Source organism: Macrotis lagotis, chromosome 6, assembly GCF_037893015.1.
Source record: "Macrotis lagotis isolate mMagLag1 chromosome 6, bilby.v1.9.chrom.fasta, whole genome shotgun sequence".
NCBI lineage: Eukaryota > Metazoa > Chordata > Mammalia > Peramelemorphia > Peramelidae > Macrotis > Macrotis lagotis.
The window spans coordinates 166192157-166216987 of record NC_133663.1 but is presented as its reverse complement, the minus strand read 5'-3'; the positions used below and the strand labels follow the sequence as shown (position 1 = coordinate 166216987).

The 24831-nt window shown below is 34.5% G+C and overlaps 1 protein-coding gene across 2 annotated transcripts in view; it reads left to right on the top strand.

Moving 5' to 3' along the window:
- TMTC4 (transmembrane O-mannosyltransferase targeting cadherins 4) overlaps nt 1–24831 on the top strand; it is an 88478-nt gene that overhangs the window by 13145 nt on the left and 50502 nt on the right. For both annotated transcript variants that reach the window (XM_074191978.1, XM_074191979.1), the window contains exons 2-5: nt 1206–1421; nt 8473–8588; nt 9311–9527; nt 17117–17204. In XM_074191978.1, coding sequence (XP_074048079.1) covers nt 1206–1421; nt 8473–8588; nt 9311–9527; nt 17117–17204 — 637 coding nt within the window. The remainder of the gene's footprint in view (nt 1–1205; nt 1422–8472; nt 8589–9310; nt 9528–17116; nt 17205–24831) is intronic.

The window sequence follows — 24831 nt, the reverse complement described above, 5'->3', positions numbered from 1 at the left end:
GATTTTTCTTTATTACAATGAGCTACTGCAATGATATGGAAGGGGGGAAGGCAAGGGGGAATGAAGGAATCTTTGCTCTCATCAGAGGTGGCTAGGAGAGGAAACAGCATATCTACTCAATGGTGTATAGGCATCTGGAGTAAGAAGGAGGGGGGGGGGACAGGGGGAAGGGGGAGTGATGTGAGTGATGGAGGACAGGGAGAGAGTGGTCAGATATAACACATTTTGTTTTTTACTTCTTCCAAGGGGCTGGGATTGGATGGCCTGTCCAGGACCATAGAGTCAGGTGGATGCTGGGCCTAAGGGGTGGTATGGGGGCTCAGGGCCTCTTGGCCCCAGGGCCAGGGATCTGTCTGCTGCGCCACTCAGATATGCTACAGCAGAGTCAGAATGAAAGGAGAGAGAAAAATATAGTACATGGTAGTGGAGAAATACAAAAGGTAACAGTGGAAAAATATGGAAGTAACTTTTGCCATGGACTTATCATAAAGAATGTGACCCACTCGCTACAGAGTTGTTGGTGTTGGAACAAAGACTCAAGCACATTTTTTATTATTATTATTTTGGGGAGGAGTGCAGGGCAAATGGGGCTGGGTGGCCCACCTGGGGTTGCATAGCAGGGTGATCGTTGGGTGTCTGAGGCCGGATTTGGACCCAGATGCTCCTGGCTCAAGGGCCAATGCTCTGTCTGCCACCTAGCCACCCCTACTATTATTACTATTTTATTTTATTTTGGGTTTTTTTTTCTTTTGGTTTTTGCAGGGCAGTGGGGTTCGAGTGGCTTGCCTGTCACACAGCCGGGTGATTGTTGGGTGTACGGGGTGGTATGTGGGCTTGGGTGCTCATGACTCCAGGGCTGGTTCTCCGTCCACTGTGCCACCTGGCTATACCTACAATTATTACTATTGTTTTATTTTAATATTTTCTCTCCCCTTTAGTTTATTGCTCAAGTGAATCTATATTTTTTTGGGGGGAGGGGATATTTTGTTTACTCTTAAACAAGAATATTTTATTAATGTATAAAAAATTTGTACAAAATGATAATAAATATTAAATATTGAAAAAACAAATTAATGTATTTCCTATAAAATTATCATAATAGAAATTTTGTGTAATTTAGTTGTTTTATATTTCTTTGTATATATATTTTTATGAATTTATTTAACAGTTCTTATTTGTTAAAATGCCTATTATATGTCTTACAGATTTCTAATCAACATAATGCTGGAACACCAACTTTGGAACCAACATTTTTCAAAATGGCTGAGGTGGATGTTAATTTGGATCATGTCATACCAACAACCATTCTTCCCACTTACTGGGCAAAACTTCTAGTAGCATTTGTTTCCTTTGTGTGCTTTGCCCATAGCTATGATGGAGACTTTGTCTTTGATGACACAGAAGCTATCGTGAACAATAAGGTTTGTGACTCACTGTGACTGTTAAACTGATGTTAACAATCAAACTAGGATCCACATGTAATGCATATTCTCAATTTGACATATTTTCTCTTTTTTATAAAATAATATTTTGTTTTCTTCAGTTACATGCAAAGATAATTTTTGAAATTCATTTGAGTTCCAAATTTCCTCCCCCCCACTCATCTCTCCTTCCCTGAGACAGTAAGCAATTGATATGGTTATATATGTCTAGTCATGCAAAACATAGTACCATATTAGTCATAGATAGATCCAAAGGGGAAAAAAAGGAAAAATGAAAAATAGTATTCTTCCACCTGCATTCAGACTCCATTGGTACTTTCTCTGGAGGTAGATATCATTTTCCATCATGAGTCCTTTGGAATTGTCTTAGATTATTCTATGACTGTGAAGAACTAAATGATTCACAATTGCTGTATACAATGCTCTCCTGGTTCTGCCCAGTTCACTCATCCTCTGTTCATGTAAGTCTTTCCAGATTTTTCTGAAATCACTCAGTTCATTTTTCATAGCACAATAATACTCCATTATACTCATGTACCACAGCTTTCTCAGTCATTCCCCAAGTGATGAACATCCTCTTAGTTTCCAATTTTCTTCACAAAATTTTTGTACAAGTAGGTCTGTCCCCTTCCCTTTTCTTAAATCTCTTAGGGATGTCATTGAAGTAATGGTTTTGGAGGGTCAAGGGGGCTGCACAGTTTTATTACCCTTTGGGCAAAAGTTCCAAATTGCTCTCCAGAATGGTTGGATCAGTTTACAACTTCACCAACAGTGCATTAGTGTTTCAGTTTTCCCTCATCCCTTCTATCATTTGTCATTTTAATTTTGTTTCATATAAATCAATCTGATATGGGTGAAATGGCACCTCAATGTTGTTTTAATTTGTAATTCTGTAGTCAGAAGTCACTTAGTCTTATATGACTATAGAACTCTATTCATATTCTTTTACCATTTATCCATTGGAGAATGATTTATATTCCTATACATTTGATTCATTTCTCTATATATTTTAGAAATGAGACTTTATAGAAATACTGATGGTAAAAATTGTTCCCCAGCTTTCTGCTTTCCTTCTAATCTTTGTTGCTTTGGTTTTTGTAGGTGCAAAATCTTTTAATAAAATTAAAATTGTCAGTTTGACATACATTTAATTCTAGCGATTGAATATTTTCCTCATCAGTTTCTGAATTTCTTTTTGATTTTGCATAAAATCTAGTTTAAAATTTGGTGTAGCAACAGAGAATGTGATGCCCTTTCTCCTTCTGCTAAAGTCGTAGACTAATAGAATTAAATCCATAAAGACCTTAGGTTGTATCATCAAGTTGATCAGGAACAAACTTTTGGAGGCTGTAGAGGGACATTTAAAGTTGATTTGGGGTGGGGGGAGCTTATAACAATTACAACTATACAAGTATAAGGGGCTGTCTTGGGGGATTTATGAATTTCTTAGAAACAGAAAGTGATAAGTAGGGGCTGGATGGATAAGTGGGACAGGCCTTATAGAGGAAACAAATAGACAACATAGGAATGAGTTAGCCTGCATGAGCTCTGGGGTATCTTCCCACCCCAAGAGCCTCTGTGACAATTCTTCTCCTATGTGCAGCTTTTAGACAAGTGTGGCATCAACTCAAGTGCCTCAGTTTATGTGAAAAATGATATGACATTGGGAAAAGTTGGGGGCATGGCCATGTGGCACCTACTGTCATTGATATTATGGTATTCCATGCTGACTGCTGCAAGTGAAAGTGAAATGAGTCATTCCTGTTGCCTGTATGACTTTCACACATTTTGTACCTTAAGAATACAATTGGCTAAATTTGTAAGGTTCTTATCAATTATTTATGAGTGGATGTTGTATATGAGATGGAAAATGCCATACTTTTTATTCATCTGCTGATGACAATCAAGAACAGAGAAAAAATAGTTAAATCAATAAATAGATAAATAAATAGCTATATATAAAAATGGAGATAGAAAAGCTAAATAAAAATTATAGACATTGACTTTGAACTCATTTGGAAAGGAGCACCTGGACTTGAAACTGAGTCCCTTTTGAGCAGCAATACATTTCTTTTATGTCCTACATTTTCTCTGTTAAATCTTCCTGTACTCTGGATCTTGAACTACAAAATAAGCTTCAAGAAATACATTCATCTATCTTTACTGTGGAAGCCTACATACATTTGTGGCATTACCATGGAAAACTTAATGAACTCTTAAAGACTCAGAGTGAGGAATTCTTCCAAGTGGGAAATAAATGTCAGTTTTATGCTTCTGTAGTATTTCACAAGTTGATAAATATCTTCATGAAAACACTGGTTTGTGAAATTGTGGGTGCTGCAAGCATTAGTGGTTTAGAAAGAAAAAAGATACATTTTTTTTCCTTTCTGTTTTTGAAGCATGGGTAAAAGTAACAGACTATACCATTGCTGATGTTTTGGTTTTGGTATAATTTCTTTAATTACAACTTTCTTTCAGTTCATCTAACAATTACTGACAGATATTATTGCTTCAGCTTATTTGAAAAAACAAGTGAGAAGGAAAAATTAAAATTGTGGCTGCCCGCAAGTACATCAAATTAAATCAGTTCTTGAATAACCTTACTCTAATTCACATACAATGCTTTTTTTTTGAAAACTAGAAGAGAAGTGATTTTGAAATTAATTTTTAAAAATTCTGTTCTTTCTTTTGGTTGGATTTTTGTGATTAGACTTAACCCTCATAAAAGATATTAACTAAGTGCCAGGACAGAAAAACACTGGCCTCAAGAGACAGAAGGGCAAAGTGTTCCTTGGCTTTATTAGAGTAGGTATTTTCAATTCTTTTCCTTGTGAAGATACAGCAGATGAAGTCATTTTGTATATCTACTGAGCATTGTTTTGCCAGGGTTTTCTAGGGCACCATACTGTGCCCCTTTTGTTAACTTGCTAGGCCCCCCTTTTTTTCTTCCTTGTTTAATGAAAGATACTCTGTTCATTGGCACAAAGCCTACCATAATGTGAAACAGACTGTTACTGGATTTTATTGGTGTTAAGGACTGTTCCAGATGCTTCCTTAAAGTGTTGAGCTGGTTTTTTTTGTTGTTCACTAGGATGCTTTTCTTCAAGACAGTTGAGTTAGCAGGAATCTCAGGCATAATACATCTTTTACATAAATCATTATGTAGAAAAATTGACCTTTCTTCAAGTATTGCACCCTGCTGTGTATAGACGGCAGCTAATCAAATATTTAGAGATTCTTAGGTATTCATTTTCTCTTTAGATGGGAGAAATAGGTTATAGAGAATATTTTCTCAACAACAAACCCCCATCTTTGACAACTAAAATAAAGCAGGCTTTTGGATTGTGTTTTCATAACACACATTAGTGTATAGATTGTGTATACTTTACAATTTCTGACCAACTTTAATGTGAACTAATGCATTAAGCTTATATGGACCCTGGAGCAGTTGTACTTGGGAGCAGTGAAATTCAATCACCAAAGATATATTAAATAATCAGCTCTAACTTTAAACATGTTTCCTACTGAAGATTCCTTCCCTTTAACATAGCAAACAAGCAGTTACCAAGTTTTTTTAAGTGTATATGTACCCTAAAAGAATTCATACTAATTTTCCTCCGGAAAAAAGGAATACATCCGTGATTAACATTTATTTTTTTTTTTTTATTGCAAGCTAATGGGGTTAAGTGGCTTGCCCAAGGCCACACAGCTAGGTAATTATTAAGTGTCTGAGGCCGGATTTGAACTCAAGTACTCCTGACTCCAGGGCAGGTGCTCTATCCACTGCGCCACCTAGCTGCCCCAACATTTCTTTTGACAGGGAAAAAACTTCAGCATTTTGCTTTGCATTTTAAATTATACGAGAATCTGAGATTTTCTTTGTTCCTCTTATGGGAAAACTAGAGGGTACAGTGGGTAGAGCTCTGGCCTAGGAGGCCATTTGGAAGAAGATGAGTTCAAATCATTTACTAGCTATGTGACCTTGGTCCCACAGGGTTGTTGCAAAGACAAACCAGATAATATATATAAAGTGCTTTGTAAACTTAATGTGCTATCTAAAAAGATATTTGCTACTTTTATTATAATAGTCATTTTAGAATTTTTAAACTTAAGATTATTTGAAAGAATTCTCATTACATTTGTAATACATGTGTTGACACACTTTGAAAACTTTAAAGTATCATATAATTTGTGGTTACTTATGAATGAAATACAGATTTTAAACTTAATGGGTTTTTTTTATAATTTCTACAACTTCTGTGGATGACCTTTTCTACCCTTCATAATTGGTTCTGCTGCACAATCAATAATGAAGAAACTTTAAATAAATGAGGCTACCCTCAAGAGAAGTAGTTTACTCAGATAGGTTAATTGATTTGACCAAACTACCTAATAGAAGATCTATACTTTGGAGTAGTAGACCATATTTGTCCTAACTCTAATTAATATTATTCCGCTTCTTTTACTATAGTGTTCTGATAACCTATTCAGTTATCTAGGTCATTTTTTTTTTGCTGTTTTTACACCAAGAATATAGATTCATCATCTGATGTTTTTTTAAAATGTCATAATGTAAATTCTTTGGGGAATGTTGGTTTACTTAATTAAATGATAACTATTCTTTGTTTAGATTAGTAGGACAAAATGTTGTAATAGAGCACTGAGCATGAGAGAGATAATCTGGTTTTGAATTGTGCATCTGCCAAGGATTATTGCTTGAACAAGTCTCTGAGTCTCCTTGAGTTTCAGTTTCATCAGCTATAAATTGTGGGGTCTGAAGATGATCCCTACTCTAAGATTTCAACCAACTCCAAACCACATGATTCTAATTCTGATTTTTCTTCTTAAAGTTGTTATTTTTAGTGATGTGATCAATAACTTATAACTAAGTAATCTTCTCCACTGGGTTTCATTAATTTTTCATCGTTGCTTTGCTGTTCTTTATCTTTTCCTCTCTTGTCTAGTGTGGTTTCCCTGCTCTGGGAATAGAAAAGCAGCAGATTGTTTTCATTGTGCTTCAAATAAAATATGTGAACAGAAAAGCCAAGCATGTTTTTTTTTTTGCAAGCATTCAGAAGTGCTAAGTTTCTGTCCTAACACATCACATCTTCCAGATGCTATATATTAAGAAGTATGCAGCAAATCCTTACTTATTTCCATTGAGGATGAGATAAAAAAAATAAATAAATGTGATGGGTCAGATTTTGATTCTGATCCCCTTTTCTATATCTTTTACTGTATTCAGTGTTCCCTCTGAAATCTATGAGGATTCTTTGAACAGAGGGAATTTCCTAGGTATGAAGTGGCATTAGTGTTTGATTATTATAATGCTTTATAGTTACTGAATGGCATATTGCAAAAGTCTTAGGTTTCTTCTTTTTGTATGGTTTTATTAAAACATCATTGTCACCTCCCAATAACTTTCCTCCCCCCACAGAATCTTCTTTTGTATCAAGAAAGTAGACAAAACTAACACAGCAACCATCACTGACGATATAAGTAGTTTTGCATTTGTAGCCTACTGTCGAGAGGAGAAAAATATTTTTACCACCAACCATTTGGAATAAAGACTGATTAACATTAAATTAATCTGAATTTTGAGATATCATAGTGGCTTTTTTTCCCATTACTGTCGTTGGATCACGTGCTCTGGAAGCAGCTGCTGAATGACTCCTCAGGCCTGTTCCTGGTCCACTGGGGCCAGGTCTGTACTGAGGCCAGCCATGAACTGGGCTCACTCTCACTCTAGTGTGGCAGAGTTTTTCTGCTGATCTTCCCAATAGTCGTTGGTATGCTCTGGGCTGAAAGGTCTGGAAATCTCTACTGCTTCCATGGACCCAGGCTCTGGGCAGTCTATTCCTGGATGACTAGAACCAGTTTGCTGTGGTGCATCCTGTGCTGTACTGTGGGTCCTTTCTAAAACTGGTGTACCAGCCCCTTCCCTCAGATATTCCAGGTTGTCTTGGACTGGAAAATTATTTCACTCTGTTTCTTTGTGGGTTCTGCCACTCCAGAATTTGGTTAGAGTCATTATTTAAAGGTGTTTGAAGGAGCAGCAGATGGCGCAGGGGATAGAGCAGAGTCAGCTAGATGGCACAGTGGATAGAGCACCAGTCAGGGGGACCCGAATTCAAATCCAGCCTCACATACTTAATAACTGCCAAGCTGTGTGACCTTGGGCAAGTCACTTAACCCCATTGCCTTAAATAAATAAAAATTAAAAAAAAAACAACTAAAGATGTTTTGAGTGGCTTGGGGGTGAGCTTGCAGGAGTCCCTGCCTTTATTCCACTATCTTGGTTCCATCCTCCCTCTCTCCCCCCCTTCCCCAATTTTACTTCTGATCTTACTATGGTTTTGTTTGGGCAAAACCTTTTTATTGTAATCTAATCAAAATTGTCTATTTCACATTTCATAATGTTCTCCATCTCTTGTTTGCTTATAAATTCTACCCTTCTCTATAGGTCTGACAAGTAAACTATTCCTTGTTCTGCTAATTAGTTTATGCTATCACCCTTTATGTCTAAATTCTATACCCATTTCAACCTTATCTTGGTATAGGGAATGAGATGTTGGACTGTGCCTATTTCTGCAAACTAATTTTCAGTTTTCCCAATAGTTTTTTTTTTTTATCAAATAATAAGTTCTTATCCTGGAAGCTGGATTTTTTGGTTTATCAGACAGTAGATTAGAATAATCATTTACTACTGTGTCTTGGGAATCTAACCTATTCCACTGATGTACTACTTTATTTCTTAGCCAGGACCAAGTATTTTGATGACTGCTGTTTATAATATGGTTTTAGTTCTAGCATGATTTCACCACCTTCCTTTGAAGATGGCTGATTTTCAAAAGTGCATGTTGGATTTTGCTTTTGATAACCTCACTCAAATCTTTTAACAAAAATTTTCAGGTTGTTCTTCATGTAGTAACTTTGTTGAATATGCCAACTGTTATCTTGATTTTGATAGGCCAGTCTGAAACATTCTATGATGATTTGGGTTTTTCTTTTTCTCTTGAATTTTTTGTAGGACCTCAGAGCAGAAACTCCAATTGGAGACCTTTGGCAACATGACTTTTGGGGGAGTAAACTCAGCAGCAACAATAGTCACAAGTCTTATCGGCCACTTACTGTCCTAACCTTCAGGTAAGCCTTGCTGAAATTTACAGTGCTACTTGGTTGTTCCCAATTATTTTTTCATGCTACTTGTGTGGTGTTTTTTCACATAATGAGTATTTTTAAATGATGATTAATGAATGAATGATGATTCATATCTGTGATTCATTGTAATGATAAACTAGTTGAACTTTTGACTTGTCTGTTGAGAGCTTGCTAGGAAACACAAAACTCAAGTTTCAAGTACCTGAAAATTAAAGTTCGATTGGAAAAATGTCATTTGTAAAAATAAACCAATTTACATTAAAAAAAAAGTTTGTACACTTTGGGGGAGACATAGCTTATGCAAACACATACATACTCAAAATTTCTTCCCTCTATATGTTAATAAGTACCATTTCATAATATATTCCCATGATTAAATCCCCAGTTTAATTTACCCAGCATCATCTTTACATTTTAAACTGCTCTCAAAGTATCTAGTTTTCTGCCTTTTCCATTTCCTTTACTATTTTTGACTTCCCTTATCTGCCCTTTCCTTCCATTTTCCCTGTGCAACTAATTATGTTCATGCTTTCTTTGTTGTTTGAACTGACAGATTATTTCATTTTAAAAGTATTTTTCCTAAACATACAAAATATTTCTTCTTACATTAATGTTTTACTTGCAACCAACTTTCCTTTAAATTGTCTAAGTTTTTTTATATGCATTTTTTTCTTGAATCTAACCTGAACTTCCTATGTTTCCTGCAGGATTAACTACTATTTATCTGGAGGTTTCTACCCAGAGAGTTTTCATATCGTCAACATCCTCCTGCACTGTAGCATTTCTGTCCTAATGATTGATGTTTTCTCAATATTATTTGGTGGGCTTCAGTATACCAGTAAAGGAAGGAGATTAAACCTGGCTCCCAAATCATCCCTTTTAGCTGCATTGTTTTTTGCTGTTCATCCAGTGCATACAGAGTGTGTAAGTACTTACCTATCGCATCTGCTTTCATAAAAGAAATGATAAGAGCTCAACTATTTATATATAAACTTTCATAAAATGGTCATTCTATGGTTCTAAAATTATGGGTAGTTTGCTCTGTCATCTTCTGTCAAACGTGAAACAATGAGGAAATGTATTTAAGTACTTAAAACCTCTTGGTCGCAAATAAATGAAAAGTAAGCTTGAGAAGTAGGAACTTCAAAATGTTGTTAACACTATATGCTTAGCTAATTTAGCAACACATTGTAGTGATATGAATTTCCATATTCAAAAATGTGGAGTTCTTACATACGTACGATCCCTTATGGTTAAAAATAGTGTATAATAGAATTTTATTTGTTACTCAAAAAAATCCCTTGATAATAGTATTATATCATATTATACCATAATAGTGTAGGTATTATTGACCTTTTGCAGATGAGGGAACAAAAGATCCATATGGTTAAATTGTTTGCCCAAGGTCACATATTTATTGGAAAGCATGGCTTGGGGATAGAATGCTAGGCTGTCACTCATTAGTTGTGTGACCCTGGGCAAGTCATTTAACTTCTGTTTGCCATAATCCACTGGAGAAAGAAATAATATCACTTTGCCAATAAAACCCCATGGACAATATCAGCACATTGTGATACACAGACATGGCAGTTTCAATAAACAGCTAGTTGTTATCAATAACAGAATTATTAAGTATGACCCAAACCAAGTTCTTTAGGTTTCAAGTCAGATTCTTCCTTTCTTCCTTGTTTCTGAATTCTTTCCCATGTAGGAATATGGAATATTTAACATATATTTGTTTATGCAATATATATGTATTTCATTTTATATTTTTCATAGTAAAGGTTAGCTAGGTAGCACAGTGGAATAGAGTACAAGGCCTGGAGTCAGGAAAACTCATTCCTGACTTCGTTTCTGGCCTCAGACATGAACTAGCTGGGTGATCCTGGACAAGTTATTTAACCTTGTTTACCTCTTATTTCCTCATCTGTTCAAACTGGCAAACCATGCCAATATTTTTGCCAAGAATACCCTAAATGGGGTCAGAAAGAGTTGGGTACAATTGAAATGACTGAACAACAATAATATGCTGTTATGCATATTACTTTACCTGCACCAACACAAATAGAGATAGAGAAAGAATGCATTTCTCTTTTCTCCCTGCTCTCCTTAATAAGGCTAATTATCAATTTTAATCGGTCCTGGTCTTGTCTGACAGTATAATTTACTATTACCTCATCTAAGTAATTGAAGAGTATTTATATGTTAACTATAAGTTAAATATAATTTTGTGAATGGGTAAAAAAGCATTTTAACCCTCCCCAACTGTCTTTATTTTTTTTAAAGTTTATGTAGGTATTGCTAGGGTTAGCAATGCAGGAATAAGTTGTATTTCCTTTAGGGAACAAGTAGTAAGGAAAGGTTATAAGAGCAAGACTTTAATCTTGGGGATCACATTCCTCAAGAGTGGGCTGGCCTCCCAAAGGAAGATGAGCCCAACAGTCTCATTTTTAAAGCAAATTAAATGAACCTAATTCTAAACTCCATGGACTATTGTGAACTCAAGGAGAAAAACTCACTGTAGACTGATACAGGATGAACAGAATGTTATCTTAGCCTTTGTCTATGCCCTTTTGTACTACAGTTGACCACAATATGTGAAGGCAAGTTTTAGAATAACCTGTTTGGGGACTGGGGTCCCAGTATTGGTGTTTCCCAAGTAACACGTTGTGGGCTGCTCTGTATCTACATTAGCCCACTGGGTCACAGATCTATTGTGCTGTTTTCTACTGGGCTCTAAAATATTGATTCATCTGAGTTGTTGTTAATATATTTGGCACCAAATATATTAGTCAGTGGTATTCAAGATAGGGAACATGACTTAGTAAAAATTACAGAATACCCTATATAAATCTTTGAAAATTATTGCCCAGGCTAATGACTCAAGGGATTCTTGTCAGATACATTTTGGAGTTAGATGACCTCTAAATCCTCCTTGAAATTTAATGATCATTGACTCCAGCTTCTTTTACAAATGAAATTTACTTTTCTCTATCTCCCAATGGTACTCAACATGAAGAGTATAATATTTACCCTTCATTTAAAGTTCTATTCTGTATTCAGCTAAATGACTTCCCTGAGTGCAATATAATGAATTCAACACCTCTAAATGAATTTATAAACATCCTGTCATAGATTTGAACCCCTCCCTTCCCCCCATTCCCCTCAATAGAATTTATAAACATCTTATCATAGATTTGGTTAATGAAGCAGTCTGAGTTTAATAGGGTCTGTTTACTATTTTAAAACCACTTGTTTGTGCTCTTTTTTTGTATTAGAAAATTCAGAAACTCCAGGACCCCACAAAAGTTGAAAACTGCCTTGAAAGTTTAAACTTAATCATGTCCTTTCTTCCTTTTTCTTTCTTTCCTTCCTTTCTTCCTTTATTTTTCTTCTTTCTATTTTCTTTTTCTTCTTTTCTTCTTTCTCTCTCTCTCTCTCTCTCTCTCTCTATATATATATATATATATGTGTGTGTGTGTGTGTTTACATTTATCTATCTATATATATAGATAGATAGATGAGCATTCATGTATAGATATACACAAATAAGATGTCTCATTAAGACTTCTCTGTGGCTTAAGCTGCAGAATTGAAACACAAAAGTAACAGACAGAGGTTCATCAATAAAAATTACAGAATTTTGGAATTAAAAGGAAATGATAACTTTCAGTGTTTAAGAGATTTGACTTGTTTTCTTAACTCTAGAGAACAGAACTAAGTATAGTGAGGGAAAGTTGTGATGGAAACAAATTCAATCTGCTTGATTTAAGAAGCTTTATAATCACTGGAGCTGTAGCAGGGAAGAACGAGTTGCCGTGACAGGTGGTGGTTTCCCCAGTTCTCTGTGCTTGGAGAGATTCAAGCAAAGTCTCAGTGACCACTTATCAGGATCAGGGTAGAAAGAATTCCTATTTATTTGGACACTCTGATTTTGTGACTATTGAGGTCCCTTCTAACTATGGTTCTATAATCAGTTCCCTCATCCCACTGATGAGAAAACCTAAAATATCACATCTTGTTAGTGGCAAAACCTAGGCAAAAAAGCAATCAGTTTTTCTTTCTACTACACCAAGCTTTCATCCCTAATGAACAAATGTAATTCTTTAATTGTAATGTAATTCACTTATAATAACAAAAATGTAAACTTAAAACATCAGACATTAAATGAAGCATTAAAAAATTGGTAGAATTCTGATTTTAATAATGTCATACTTATATGTTGATAAGTTTTATGGTTCAGACACTTTTCTTCCCAAATAACCCTATGGAGGGGGTAATATAAATGCTATTAGCCTTATTTTTTAGAGTGGATAACTGAAGATCAGAGAGGTAAAGTCATTTGTCCAAGCTTATACAACTCATTAAATTTGAGAGCAAAACTTGAACCCAAGTCTTTTGACAGAAAGTTTTTTTCCTATAGACCATACTGCTTTGTAGGTCTTTGAAAAATCTTTCAAGTGCTGACAATTGTGAAGTGTGTCTGGTTATGTTATTTGGGACCAACTAAACACTGGCAATGTCTCCAAGCATTCCACAGTCCTGGGAAATATACTCAGGCTGTTCCGTTTGCCCTCTTAGGTAAAACTTTGGGGAAGTACTGACTGCAAGAGGGAAAAGGTAATATATATCTTGTTTTAGCCCAGAAGATTTTTAAAAGACCCCAGTATTAATCATAATACTTACTACAGTGTCTTGTACACAGTAGTTATTCAATAATAATCTGTTATTTTTCAATTATAATAACTAACATTTCTATAGCACTAACTGTGCTGGGCACTGGGCTAAGCTCTTTTATATGAGGAATACTTATTCCCACACCACCTTTGTCAAACTATAGTCCCTAAGAAAAATGTTCAAATTTAAGAGATAAGACACTTTTATGACTATTTGGAACAAGTTTCTTAGAAAAGGAAATATTGAGCTGCTGCTGTAACTTAACAGTGCTCAACTTCCAAAGCAACTTTAGTTTCCCTTTTTTATCACCCTGTCCCACTCCCAATTGAAAGAGATTTTTTAAATGAGAAAATTAGGGCCACCCAAGAAAGCAGATAGAAAGACTACTTCTTAAAGATTTTTCAGGTCTAGTTTCTATTAGGAAGCATCGCTTTCTTCAGCCATACCATTGGTCACAACATTTTCATGATAAATAGCTTTAGAATCCAATGTTGTCAGATTGAAAATTGTTCTTTAGGGGCAGTTAGGTGGTGCAGTGGATAGAGCACCATACCTGGAGTCAGGAGGACCTGAGTTCAAATGCAGCCTCAGACACCTATAAATTACCTAGCTGTGTGACCTTGGGCAAGTCATTTAACCCCATTGCCTTGCAAACCCCCCCCAAAAAAAAAGAAAAAGAAAAAAGAAAATTATTCTTTAACTCTATCCTAATAAAAGTAGAGCAGTGATTTGGATGATAAATATACTGCTGTTTATATTTAGTATAGGAGTACAACAGCAAGTTGGCTCATTCTAGGTTTTCTGAGTTTGAAATAAGTTGGCATATCAAGACTAAAAATGTTTTCACATACAAGAATTTTCAGTAAATGATATGTCTCTAAAAGACAACCTGAAATGTATCACGTTGTTGAAACTGTGGTTGATCTACTCTTGCCCATAAACATATAAAAAAATGAAAGCTAGTACTTTAAAAAATATTCATTTGGTTAACTCAGTCTTATTTTTATTTTATCCACCCTCTAATAGGACATCCTGGTATGGAAATGACGTTGTGGTCTCAAGGCTATTTACCAGCAGAGCACAACCTCTAGCAAATCCAACTAAGCTGGAATAGCTTCAAGTAGGGAACTGGTATAGCCTAGTTAACTGTGGAGAGGTCATAAATTTTTTTCAGTAACAGCTACTCATAAAAACCACTTACCAAAGTTTTTAATAGCTATAATTTCTATTAAAAAGAGTATTACATCAAGTAAAAGATCATGGATCTTTTAAGTGTGTGCTAAGGAAAGGAAATGATGGGATGGAACTTGGAAGAAGGAAGAAGGAAAGTTAAGGAGAAAAGGGGAAGGAGATTCTTAAGAGGGTAAACCATTTGTACCTACTTCTAAGGACTAGGAACAATTTGCTGATGTTGAACTGGAGATACAATAGGCAGGGCTGTTCATCTGAAACCCAGCTGCCCTGTCTCTCTCTCTCTCTCTCTCTAAGATGACTGGGGAGATTAACTAAGCTTTCTATCATCAATCAATCAACAAGTATATATTAAAGTCCCTACTGTGTGCTGGGACCTGGGGATACTACAAAGAAAAAAGAAAGAATGAAACATTCTATACTCAATAGGGGCTCATTCTGTTTTCTTATGGTAGTGACCACTGCTGCACTATTAAGATCAAGAGTTGGCAGTGGTCAAGCAGAAAAGAAAATGCAGATCCTAGAGACCTTTTTCAAAGTTACTGTGCTCTTCCACTAATACTATAATGCATTTCAAGACCTAATTGTCTGGCTTAACAGATAAAAGGGATAGGTTTAACCAATTTGAACATATGTTCATTCATTCATTCAAAGTACTTGTATTTGGGGAGGATCAGTTCGTATCTAATTTCACTCTACAATCCCTTTCCTTTCTCAATCATTCTAGGTTTTTAATGTGTCTTATCAAATTAGATAATGGAGACTGAAGTATATATATTGCTCTTAAAGGATTTCCATCAAAAATACATATCTTATGCTTAAATAGGCTTAGAGATAAATACTACCTTTAAAAGACTATGTTAAGTATTTATTTCTAAGTTTTTGGTTCTGATGTGATTGTGTAGTAATTATAGATATATTCTTCATTTTGGTACAACTTGAAATTATTACCTAGTCCCTAAACTCTCTGTTAATAGTGTATCATAAAAAAATAGTGTATCATATCTTATGTATTAATTTCTTGAAAAATTGAATTAATTGTATCACCCCCATTGATTAAAGAATCAAAACTTGATAATGTTAATAAAAGTTTTGTTATTTAAAATATTGGGAAAATAGAGTCTGCCAGTTAGTCAAGAATCTCATTGAATTAAAGTTTATACTTACAAATAGACTCTAACATGAATTAGCATCGCATCTTTGGAAAGAACTTATTAGATAATCTATTTTGGAGAGAGAGAGACTATGATGGAAATACAAATATGTCCTGCCATATTTTTGCCATTATTAATTGGCTCCATGAAAACACAATTTTGGGTGATGTTTCAGAAAGTAATTCAAATAATACAATATTGTAAGTGGGTGATTAGTAAATCATATTACAGTGGGCCTTTGCAACATTCTGAGAGGTGTGACGGAAAGAAGGAAAGAGATGGACATGGGTGGGATCAGTGTATGATAGAAATATTAGAAACTATATTAGTTAAAACAGTGTTCTGTGCCAATACTGTACATGAATAAAATTTTTTTCTGGATCATTTAACTAAGAAAAGAGCTTGGTTGAAAATAGAGTTCATTAAAATTCCTGGGGCAGGGGGGGAGAGTTGGGATTGAAGATATGTGGTTTTGTTTCTTTGCCTAGTATTTACCAAACCCTTGTGAAATTTTCTGTTTTCAACCCCACAAAGGCTTTGATCTGAGGAGGAAAAACTGCTCTAAATTATATTCTTCCTCCTCCTCCTCCCCTCCCTCCCCTTCTTCCCCCCTCCTCCCCCTCCCCTTCCCCTCTCCTTCTTCCTCCTCCCCCTCCTCCTCCTTCTTATTCTTCTTTTATTTAAGGCAGTGGGGTTAAGTGACTTGCCCAAGGCCACACAGCTAGGTAATTATTAAGAGTCTATCTAAATTTGAATTCAGGTCCTCCTAAATCCAGGGCCAGTGCTCTATCCTTGCATCACCTAGCTGCCCCTCAAATTATATTCTTCTAATAGTAATTTAGAGGCAACATCAGATTTGCATTTCTATCTCTACCCCTCCATGACTTCTTTAAGAAAAGCTTTTAATGGGGCGGCTAGGTAGCTCAGTGGATAGAGCACTGGCCCTGGAGTTAGGATTACCTGAGTTCAAATCCGGCCTCAGACACTTAATAATTACCTAGCTGTGTGGCCTTGGGCAAGACACTTAACCTTATTTGCCTTGCAAAAACTTAAAAAAAAAAAAGAAAAGCTTTCAATCACCTCATAGTTCTTCAGGTTTATTTCTCACTATTATTCTCATTAAACTGTATTTTTGAAAATTTGTCATGTAACATAACCTTTCTTGTTTAAGATTTACATTAGAGGACATCAATAGTGCTAGTTTCCAGGGCATTATTTTGGTAAATGTTAGCTAAATTAGTTTCCTCAATATATGAACACTTCACATTATTCTTATTAGGTTCAAAGAAAGACCATTTTCTTCTGAAAGTAAATAAATTAAATCTTATCACAAAGTCAAAACTCCAAATGATTGTAAGATACTATCATACAGCCTTGCTATAGTTTTTGCATCATGTTTCTAAGTAATTATTTTCTAAGTAATTATTTTCATGAGTTTCCTAATATTTGAAAATGAAATTTTTGTGAAAATCTTTTTTCTCTCTTTTTAAGGTTGCTGGCATTGTTGGCAGAGCTGATCTCCTGGGCGCCCTCTTTTTTTTGTTATCTTTCCTTGGCTACTGTCAAGCATTTAGAGAAGGTAAGTATTATGTTTGACCTTTTTTATTTTCTGTCTTATTGATATATTTTTATTAAGTTAAACTCAAGTTTTTTTTGATATACCTACCTTATAAGTTTTTAAAATTCTAGAAAATACTCAATTTTAGGAACAATTTAGGAGGAGGAGTAAAGACTATACTAATAGAACTACATGATTAGACCTCATTTGTAAGAGTTCCAACCCAAAACATGAATCCCATCTTCAAATGATTACCCAACTTTTTCTTAAAGACCTTTAGTGATAAGGAACTCACTGCTTAGTGAGGCAGGCTCTTTTCATCTTTGGATAGCTCTAATTTTTAGAAATTTTTCCTCATATTAAACTGAAATTTTCCTCTCTCTGAATTCTGGTTCTGTCCCCTGGGTAATGCAGAACAAATCAAATTTCTTTTTTATTCTTTTTTAAATATTTTATTTATTTTGACTTTTACAATTTTTCCCTTAATCTTACATCCCTCCCCCCCACCCCCCACAGAAGGCAATTTGCCAGTCTTTACATTGACAAATCAAATTTCTAATCCATGTGATAAACCTTCAGTGACTTTGGAAACAGCTGTAAAGTCCTCCTAAAGTACCTTTGCAGGCTAAGTGTTCATAGTTCCTTCTACAGATTCTCTTATCAAGGCCTTTCGTTATCCTGCTCATCCTCTTCTGGGTATATTTCATCTTTTCAACCTTCCTTCTTTTTTTTTTTTAGGTTTTTTTTTCTTTGCAAGGCAAATGGGGTTAAGTGGCTTGCCTAATGCCACACAGCTAGGTAATTATTAAGTGTCTGATGCCAGATTTGAACTCAGATACTCCTGACTCCAGGGCCGGTGCTCTATCCACTGTGCCACCTAGCCGCCCCTTCAACCTTCCTTCTTAACACCCCTAATTGGACATAGTACTAGAGTTGTTGACTTATCAGGAAAACTACATGAGAAGTTATTTCCCATTCTGACTATCATATCATATCTGTCACATCACATTGCTGACTCATGGTAAATTTGGAATTGACTAACCTATAAGTTTTTTCATATAAATTTCTAACAATAGCTTCCCCAATTATATATTTATATAGTTGTATATTTTTAACCAAATGTAGAACTTTCCCCATTCAGTAAAATCAGCTTTTCTTTAGCCCACCATTATTTTATTATTATTATTGTTGTTGTTATTGTTATCATTATCTTTTTTAATTATATGTAAAGATAATTTTCAACAACAATTTTTTGTAAAGTTTTTTCTTTCCCATCCTCCCTCCCCACATCTAAGGTTAGCAAGGTGTTTGATGTAGTTTACATATGTGTAATCCTGTAATACATTTTCCATATTAGTCACACTGTGAAAGAAGAATCCGAACAAAAAGGGAAAAATCATGAAAAGGAAAAAGCAAAACAAAAAAATTTTAAAAGGTGAAAAATAGTATGCTTTAATATGCATTCAGATTCCATAGTTGTTGTTTTTTCTGGATATGGATGGCATTTTCTTTTGCAAGTCTTTTAGAATTGTCTTTGATCTCTATATTGCTGCAAAGATCTAAATCTGTCATAGTTGATCATCACACAATATTGCTGTTAAGGTGTACAATGTCCTGGTTCTACTCACTTCATTCAGCATCAATCCATATAAGTCAAGGCTTTTCTAAAATTTGCCTGCTCATCATTTCTTATGGAGAATAAAATTCCTTTGTATTCATAAACTACAACTTGTTCAGCCATTCCCTAATTAATGACCATCTCCTCAATTTCCAGTTCTTTGCCACCATAAAAAGAGCTGCTATGAATATTCTTGTACATGTGGGACTTTTCCCCTTTTTTGTGATCTTTTTGGAATACAGATGTAGTAGTGGTATTGCTGGATCAAAGGGTATGAACAGCTTGCCCACTGGGCATTGTTCCAAATTAGCCCACCATTCTAGCCAAAGTTTTTGGTTCCCACTCTATCATCCAAGCTATAAGCTTTCACTTCCAGATTTATGTCTTCACATTGTATGTGCCATTTATGCTTTCCTCTAAGAAGTCATTGATAACAATGTTGAACAAATCTGAGCCAAAGACAACCCTGTAATGCTTCACTAGAGTTATCACTCCATGTTAACCTGGATCCATTATTCATCATTCTTTGGATCTGGTGAGTCACCCAGTTCTGAATTTGCTATCAAACAATATGCTTTTCTGCCTTAACTTCTCTTTTGATATTTATTCATTTTTCCCCTGTCATTTACTCACTGAAAATATTCACATAAAAACAGAATAATACTTTTAATGGATGTTTGTAGAGAGAATTGTTTCTTAGGTAGAGGTTGAATTCTATATGGCCTATGAGATCACTTCTAATTCTGAAATTGTTCTGTAAAAACTGTATGAAATTATATTATGGCTAGATCCATAGAATGATATATATATATATATATATATATATATATATATATATATATATATATATATTCTAAAAGTTAAATATTTTTGGTCTGATTACTAAATCAGTTAAATTTTTAAAATTAGGGGTGTCTAGGTGGCGCAGTGGATAAAGCACCAGCCCTGGAGTCAGGAGTACCTGGGTTCAAATCTGGTCTCAGACACTTAATAATTACCAAGCTGTGTGGCCTTGGGCAAGCCACTTAAGCCCATTTACCTTACAAAAAAAAAAAACTAAAAAAAATTTTTTTTTAAATTGTATTTTCTAACAATGTGTAAAGAACCCTGGAGAGAGGTACAAAAATAATTATAGCATTTCTTTAATCATGGGGTTGAATTTCTAAGCTTGAACTATTTTTTATATGTCATATCAATGCATATAAAATAATATTTTTATAATACAACTGTTGCCAGAGTTGGAATTGTTTGCTTATTCAAAGATGGTAACTTTTTACATACAGTATGATATAATTCAGGCCAAAGCTCTCCTCTTCTACTATGGATGTTGGAGAGTGAGTACAAGACATCCGATGAAACATTGATTTTTTCTTGTTTGGTTATTTTCATCCCTAACTTTACTCGTGTCCCAGAATGAGCCAGATTTATCTATAGTTTTAAAATTAGATTTTCACCAAGTAATGTATTTCTCCAGAACATAAAGATGAGAAATAGGAATGAGATTATTTTGTTTTTTATTCTTCCTTGTGTTCATGGACCTTCTCCTTCTCTTGTTCTTCACCAAAGACTTAAGCTCAATCAACTAAAGATCAAGAGATTTCAGTAACTATTTGTTAAATCAGAATAAACTATGGTGGTTTTTAAAAATTCTTCAACAGCAAATGTAACTAAAGGGTGATACTCCTCTAATTCTCCCAAAAATTTATTCATGGTCTCCCCACATCTTTACTAGTCGATATGGTGACACTAGAAGCCTTGAAACTTTGCCCCTCACAAAGTTTTCATAATTCAAACCACTGATTACAAGAAATTTTTTTCTTGTAATTTTTGGTGATTTTTTGTAATTTTTCATGACCTTTACCCCTACTGAGATTATGAGGGATCCCTTTAAAGGAAACTAGCTAATTACATGACTAATCCATTGGCATATTGTAATTATGAATCACTGATAATGATGGGCAAACTCTCCACCACCCTCTTCTGTTAAATGTCAGATATTAGTACTTTGTAGTCTAGAGTTGTGAGTTAAATATAAAACGGTCACAAGAAGACCAATAGTCACATTTTTTTTCTTGGAGAAAATCAACCTTCAGTCTGCTGTCTTTTTTTCCCCTGGAATAACTGTAAATAAATGAAGTGTTTTATTAATTTTAAATTATATCCTTTTAAAAGTAATTATCAGATCATCTAATACTAAGTCAAGGAGACCATATAAGGCCTTTTAAATGAATGGAGAGTAATAGAGAGTTAACATTTGTTAGATCATCTAAGAGATACATCTTTAATCTGTCCCTTAATTAGTTGAAACTAAAATAATCTGAGAAATACTGTGGTTCTTTGATAAAATTCTGTTTTGGAAACTAGAAAAGTAGCAAGGTAAAAGAGTTTTTCATCTTAAGGTATGACTTTATCATCAAAATATTTTTTCTTTTAAATCTGTTTGCACTGCTACTATTTGCATCTTTTTCTTTTCAGAAAGATATAATCATCTGATTAGACTTTCCCTAGAACAGAAGAATATTTCTGTATAATATGACTTGGGAGGGAGGGGAGATTGTAAGATACTAGATAGGCTTTGGAATTCTTACACTAAACCTCTCAAGGGGAAGCTGTTAATATTTTATAATTCTACTCATATTCTTTGAAATTGAATAGCCTCTTTTCCAGTGTGCTTTCTGAGAAAAGAAAATTTTAAACTAAGATCCAGTCTTTGGCATTATTGCACAGTTAGTTTCAAGTCTCTTGCAGCTATTAACACCTCTCTCCTTGGAGAATATAAAGCCTTAGGATGCTCCAGGGGTTCTTCATCTCCTGAAGAGATTTATTCATCAGGACTTGTGGTTACTCGACTTTTAGGCTTATTTTCCGAAGGCACAATGGGTATCCTTTAACTCTGTTCATGTGCCAGGAAAGTTCTGAATTATAGCCTGTGTCATAGTGTTTTTGCTTTAGAGTTAAAAAGGTTTTAAAATGTGGGGTTATTAATTTGGTTTCCATTGCTATTTCCATTTTGGACTCATTATTTTCAGACCACATACTATTGATAAAGCTACACATGTAGGTTGACTAGAGCTGCTCCATTCCTCTCAATGGAGCCTCCAGGTTTTAGACAACTTTTTCTCCACTGTCTTTTCAGTAATCCTTTTTTAATTAATGAAGTTTCTTTTAGAGAATTAACTGTGGGGTTCTAAACATTGAGCCATTGGAATAATCTCTAATCTTTATGGTAATATTTAACCCCATGTCTGTGACAGCTGCCAAAATGTTAAATTTAGGAATATCAAGTGAGTCTTCCTTCTATGGTATATTTCTACAGAGTTAATTATGGCAGTCCCTGCACTTCCAGTTTTTTCATATTTATGCTTGTTCTTCTAGGATCATTTTGATCAGAATCAAGTAGTTTATCTTCTTTTACCTATTCCCAAGACAGAAGAGTTACATCTAAATTCCTTTTGCAGATTTATTTAAAGTTCTTGGAGTTGATTTATATATTTTCAAAATAATTCCATGAGTAGGTTTTCCTTTACTGGTTTCTTATTTCATAGACTAAAGAGATATTTAAAAGCTACTTCAATGACTGAGCAGTGGGCACCATGCCTAGAATTCCTTTGCTGGGTGATAACATATTCTCCCACAGCAACATGCTGGACAGTAGCTATGATTTGCCACAAGGTATTGAGAATGGAGCCCTCATCACAAGGCTGCTTAGTATTCATGATGGAAAGGAGATCCGTGAATATAAATACTAGATGTTGTTTAATGTTTATTGAGTACCCATAATAAATGACCTGCTATTCATACTTATTAGATTGAAGTATAAAGTAAGGGAAAAAATCAATATTAGCTTTAGACAAGCTTGAAATATAGAGGACTAGAGTTTATAGAGGAGGAATAAATTATTTTAAGATCATTTAAACTATTAACAAGTTTTTTAAAGCTGTTCTACAAAAATAAATTCCTTTTTGGTAACCCATTAAATTCCTTTAAAGAAAAAAAAAAGATTACTATATTGCAAGCCTCTGTATCACTTTTAACTGGCTAGGTTTATTATTAAGCAATTTAGTGTTAAACCTCAGGAATCCTGGCATTTTCATCAAATGAAAACCCAGGGAAGTAATATTTCTGAGTACATGCCCTTTTTGTGGGTGCTTAAATGGGATGTCTCCAGGCAAGATCCTTCACAACAAGATTTTATGAAAAGGAAATGTTTTACAAAGGAAGCTTACCTTTCCTTGATATAGCCTGTAAAGAAGAAAGCTTAATTCATTATAAAAAAGAAAATTTAAGAAGATGTGGTTCAAAAACTATATGCACAATTCTCAAATTCCTTCTTTAAGGAAAAAATTATTGGTTTGAGTGAAATATCATCTCAATATTTGCATCTGTCCTGAATCTCATTTTTCATATAGAAACATTTGTATATTTGTATCTAATGGTTCCATGTTTGTAGCATCAAATTAGCCAAATCCATTTTCCAATTTCTTTTTCTAAGCAAATAGTCTAAAGAACTACTTACTGGGCATTTGAAACAGGTTTAGCTTTTATCTAGAAGTAAGTATAAATATTCTCAAGCATTGTGGGGGAAAAAAAATTTACCTTCAGAGAAGAAACATTTTTTTATGACTAGAGTTTTTTTTTCCTTAACCCTTTGCTTTCTTCTTCACATCAAAATCATGGTATCATTCATTTTTTTTAAATGATCTAAGATAACAAGAAGTCCCTTAGAGAGACTTTAAAATTCATTCTGAACCAATAACACCTCTACACTGTTAATATAGAATAAGCTTAAGTGTGTCAACTCTTACTCTCAATATATTGCTTCCCCCACCACATTTCCCTTTCTTGGGTAATCCATTTCTTTTGATCTTGAAATTCTTAAAAGCAAAGCATGTACATTTAGTACTAGGAAAATATTTTTAGACTTTTGTCCTTCATTGTCTGGATTTTCTGATGGTGGTAGTCACATGGACATTGTCTTCACTCTGCAAATTGCTTTGGGTTGCAGTATTGCCTGCATTTCCCTAAATGATCCTGCACTGAATGAGAATAGCAATATTCAGTTCCCTTCACCATAGGCTTAGAAGCACTACTTGGACTGATCCAAATTTTTGAACAGGAATCTGATGCTCATTGTGTTTCTTTGGCATTTATGCAGTCAGGGCCATCTGTTGGGGTGGCATCGTTCCCACTTACAATATGATGTGCCAGTTTCAACTGAGCATAGATGCCAACCATATATTGGTTGAGAAGGGTATCTTGTACAATGTGATTCTTTTTCTGAAAGAACTTCCCAATGGGAAGCAATGCCAAATCAGGGGCACATGCTTCAATGAATTGATCACATCTGTTGGCACTTGTGGGTGTTAAAATTGAAAAGTACCTTGAAACCATTTTTTCCTATGTTCCCCTTTTCCATCATCCTTTACCTCAGTCTACCTGAATACTAACATTTTCCCATGTGAAACCAGAGGTAGATACTCCAACTCATAATCATTTTCTAATAAGGGCTCCATTTTTTTAAGCATTGAATCATAATCTGGAAATTTGCCAGGATTTCTTAATTAAATCTACCCAAGGAAAGTATCCTTTTAAGGCTCAGAAAGAAAGTGGTGAATCATTTGCTTTCAAGAAGGACAGTATTGACTTTTTTTTTCCTACTGAGCCAATGGAACCTGAACTTTAATAAACTGAAGTGGAGGAAGAAGACTCAAAGCAAAGATAAAGTCTTGAGATGTTTTTAGTGATTTAAATGTACACAAAAGTAAAATTCTGTGGCTTGGAAATTCCATTCTTAAGAAAGATAATTTTGAAAGCAGATGAAGTAAAAAGAGAACACTTCTCTCTTTAATTGGAACTATTTGATAATTCATGTTCTCAATATTAAATTTTAAAAAATTGAAATGCATTTCTACAAAAATAGTATTATTAGTAATCATATTAAAAAAAGTAAAAAAAAGATTTTCACTTATTGTCCTTCCAAGAGTCAATAGATTTAGCTTTTATTCACATGATTCAAGGTGATATAATGGA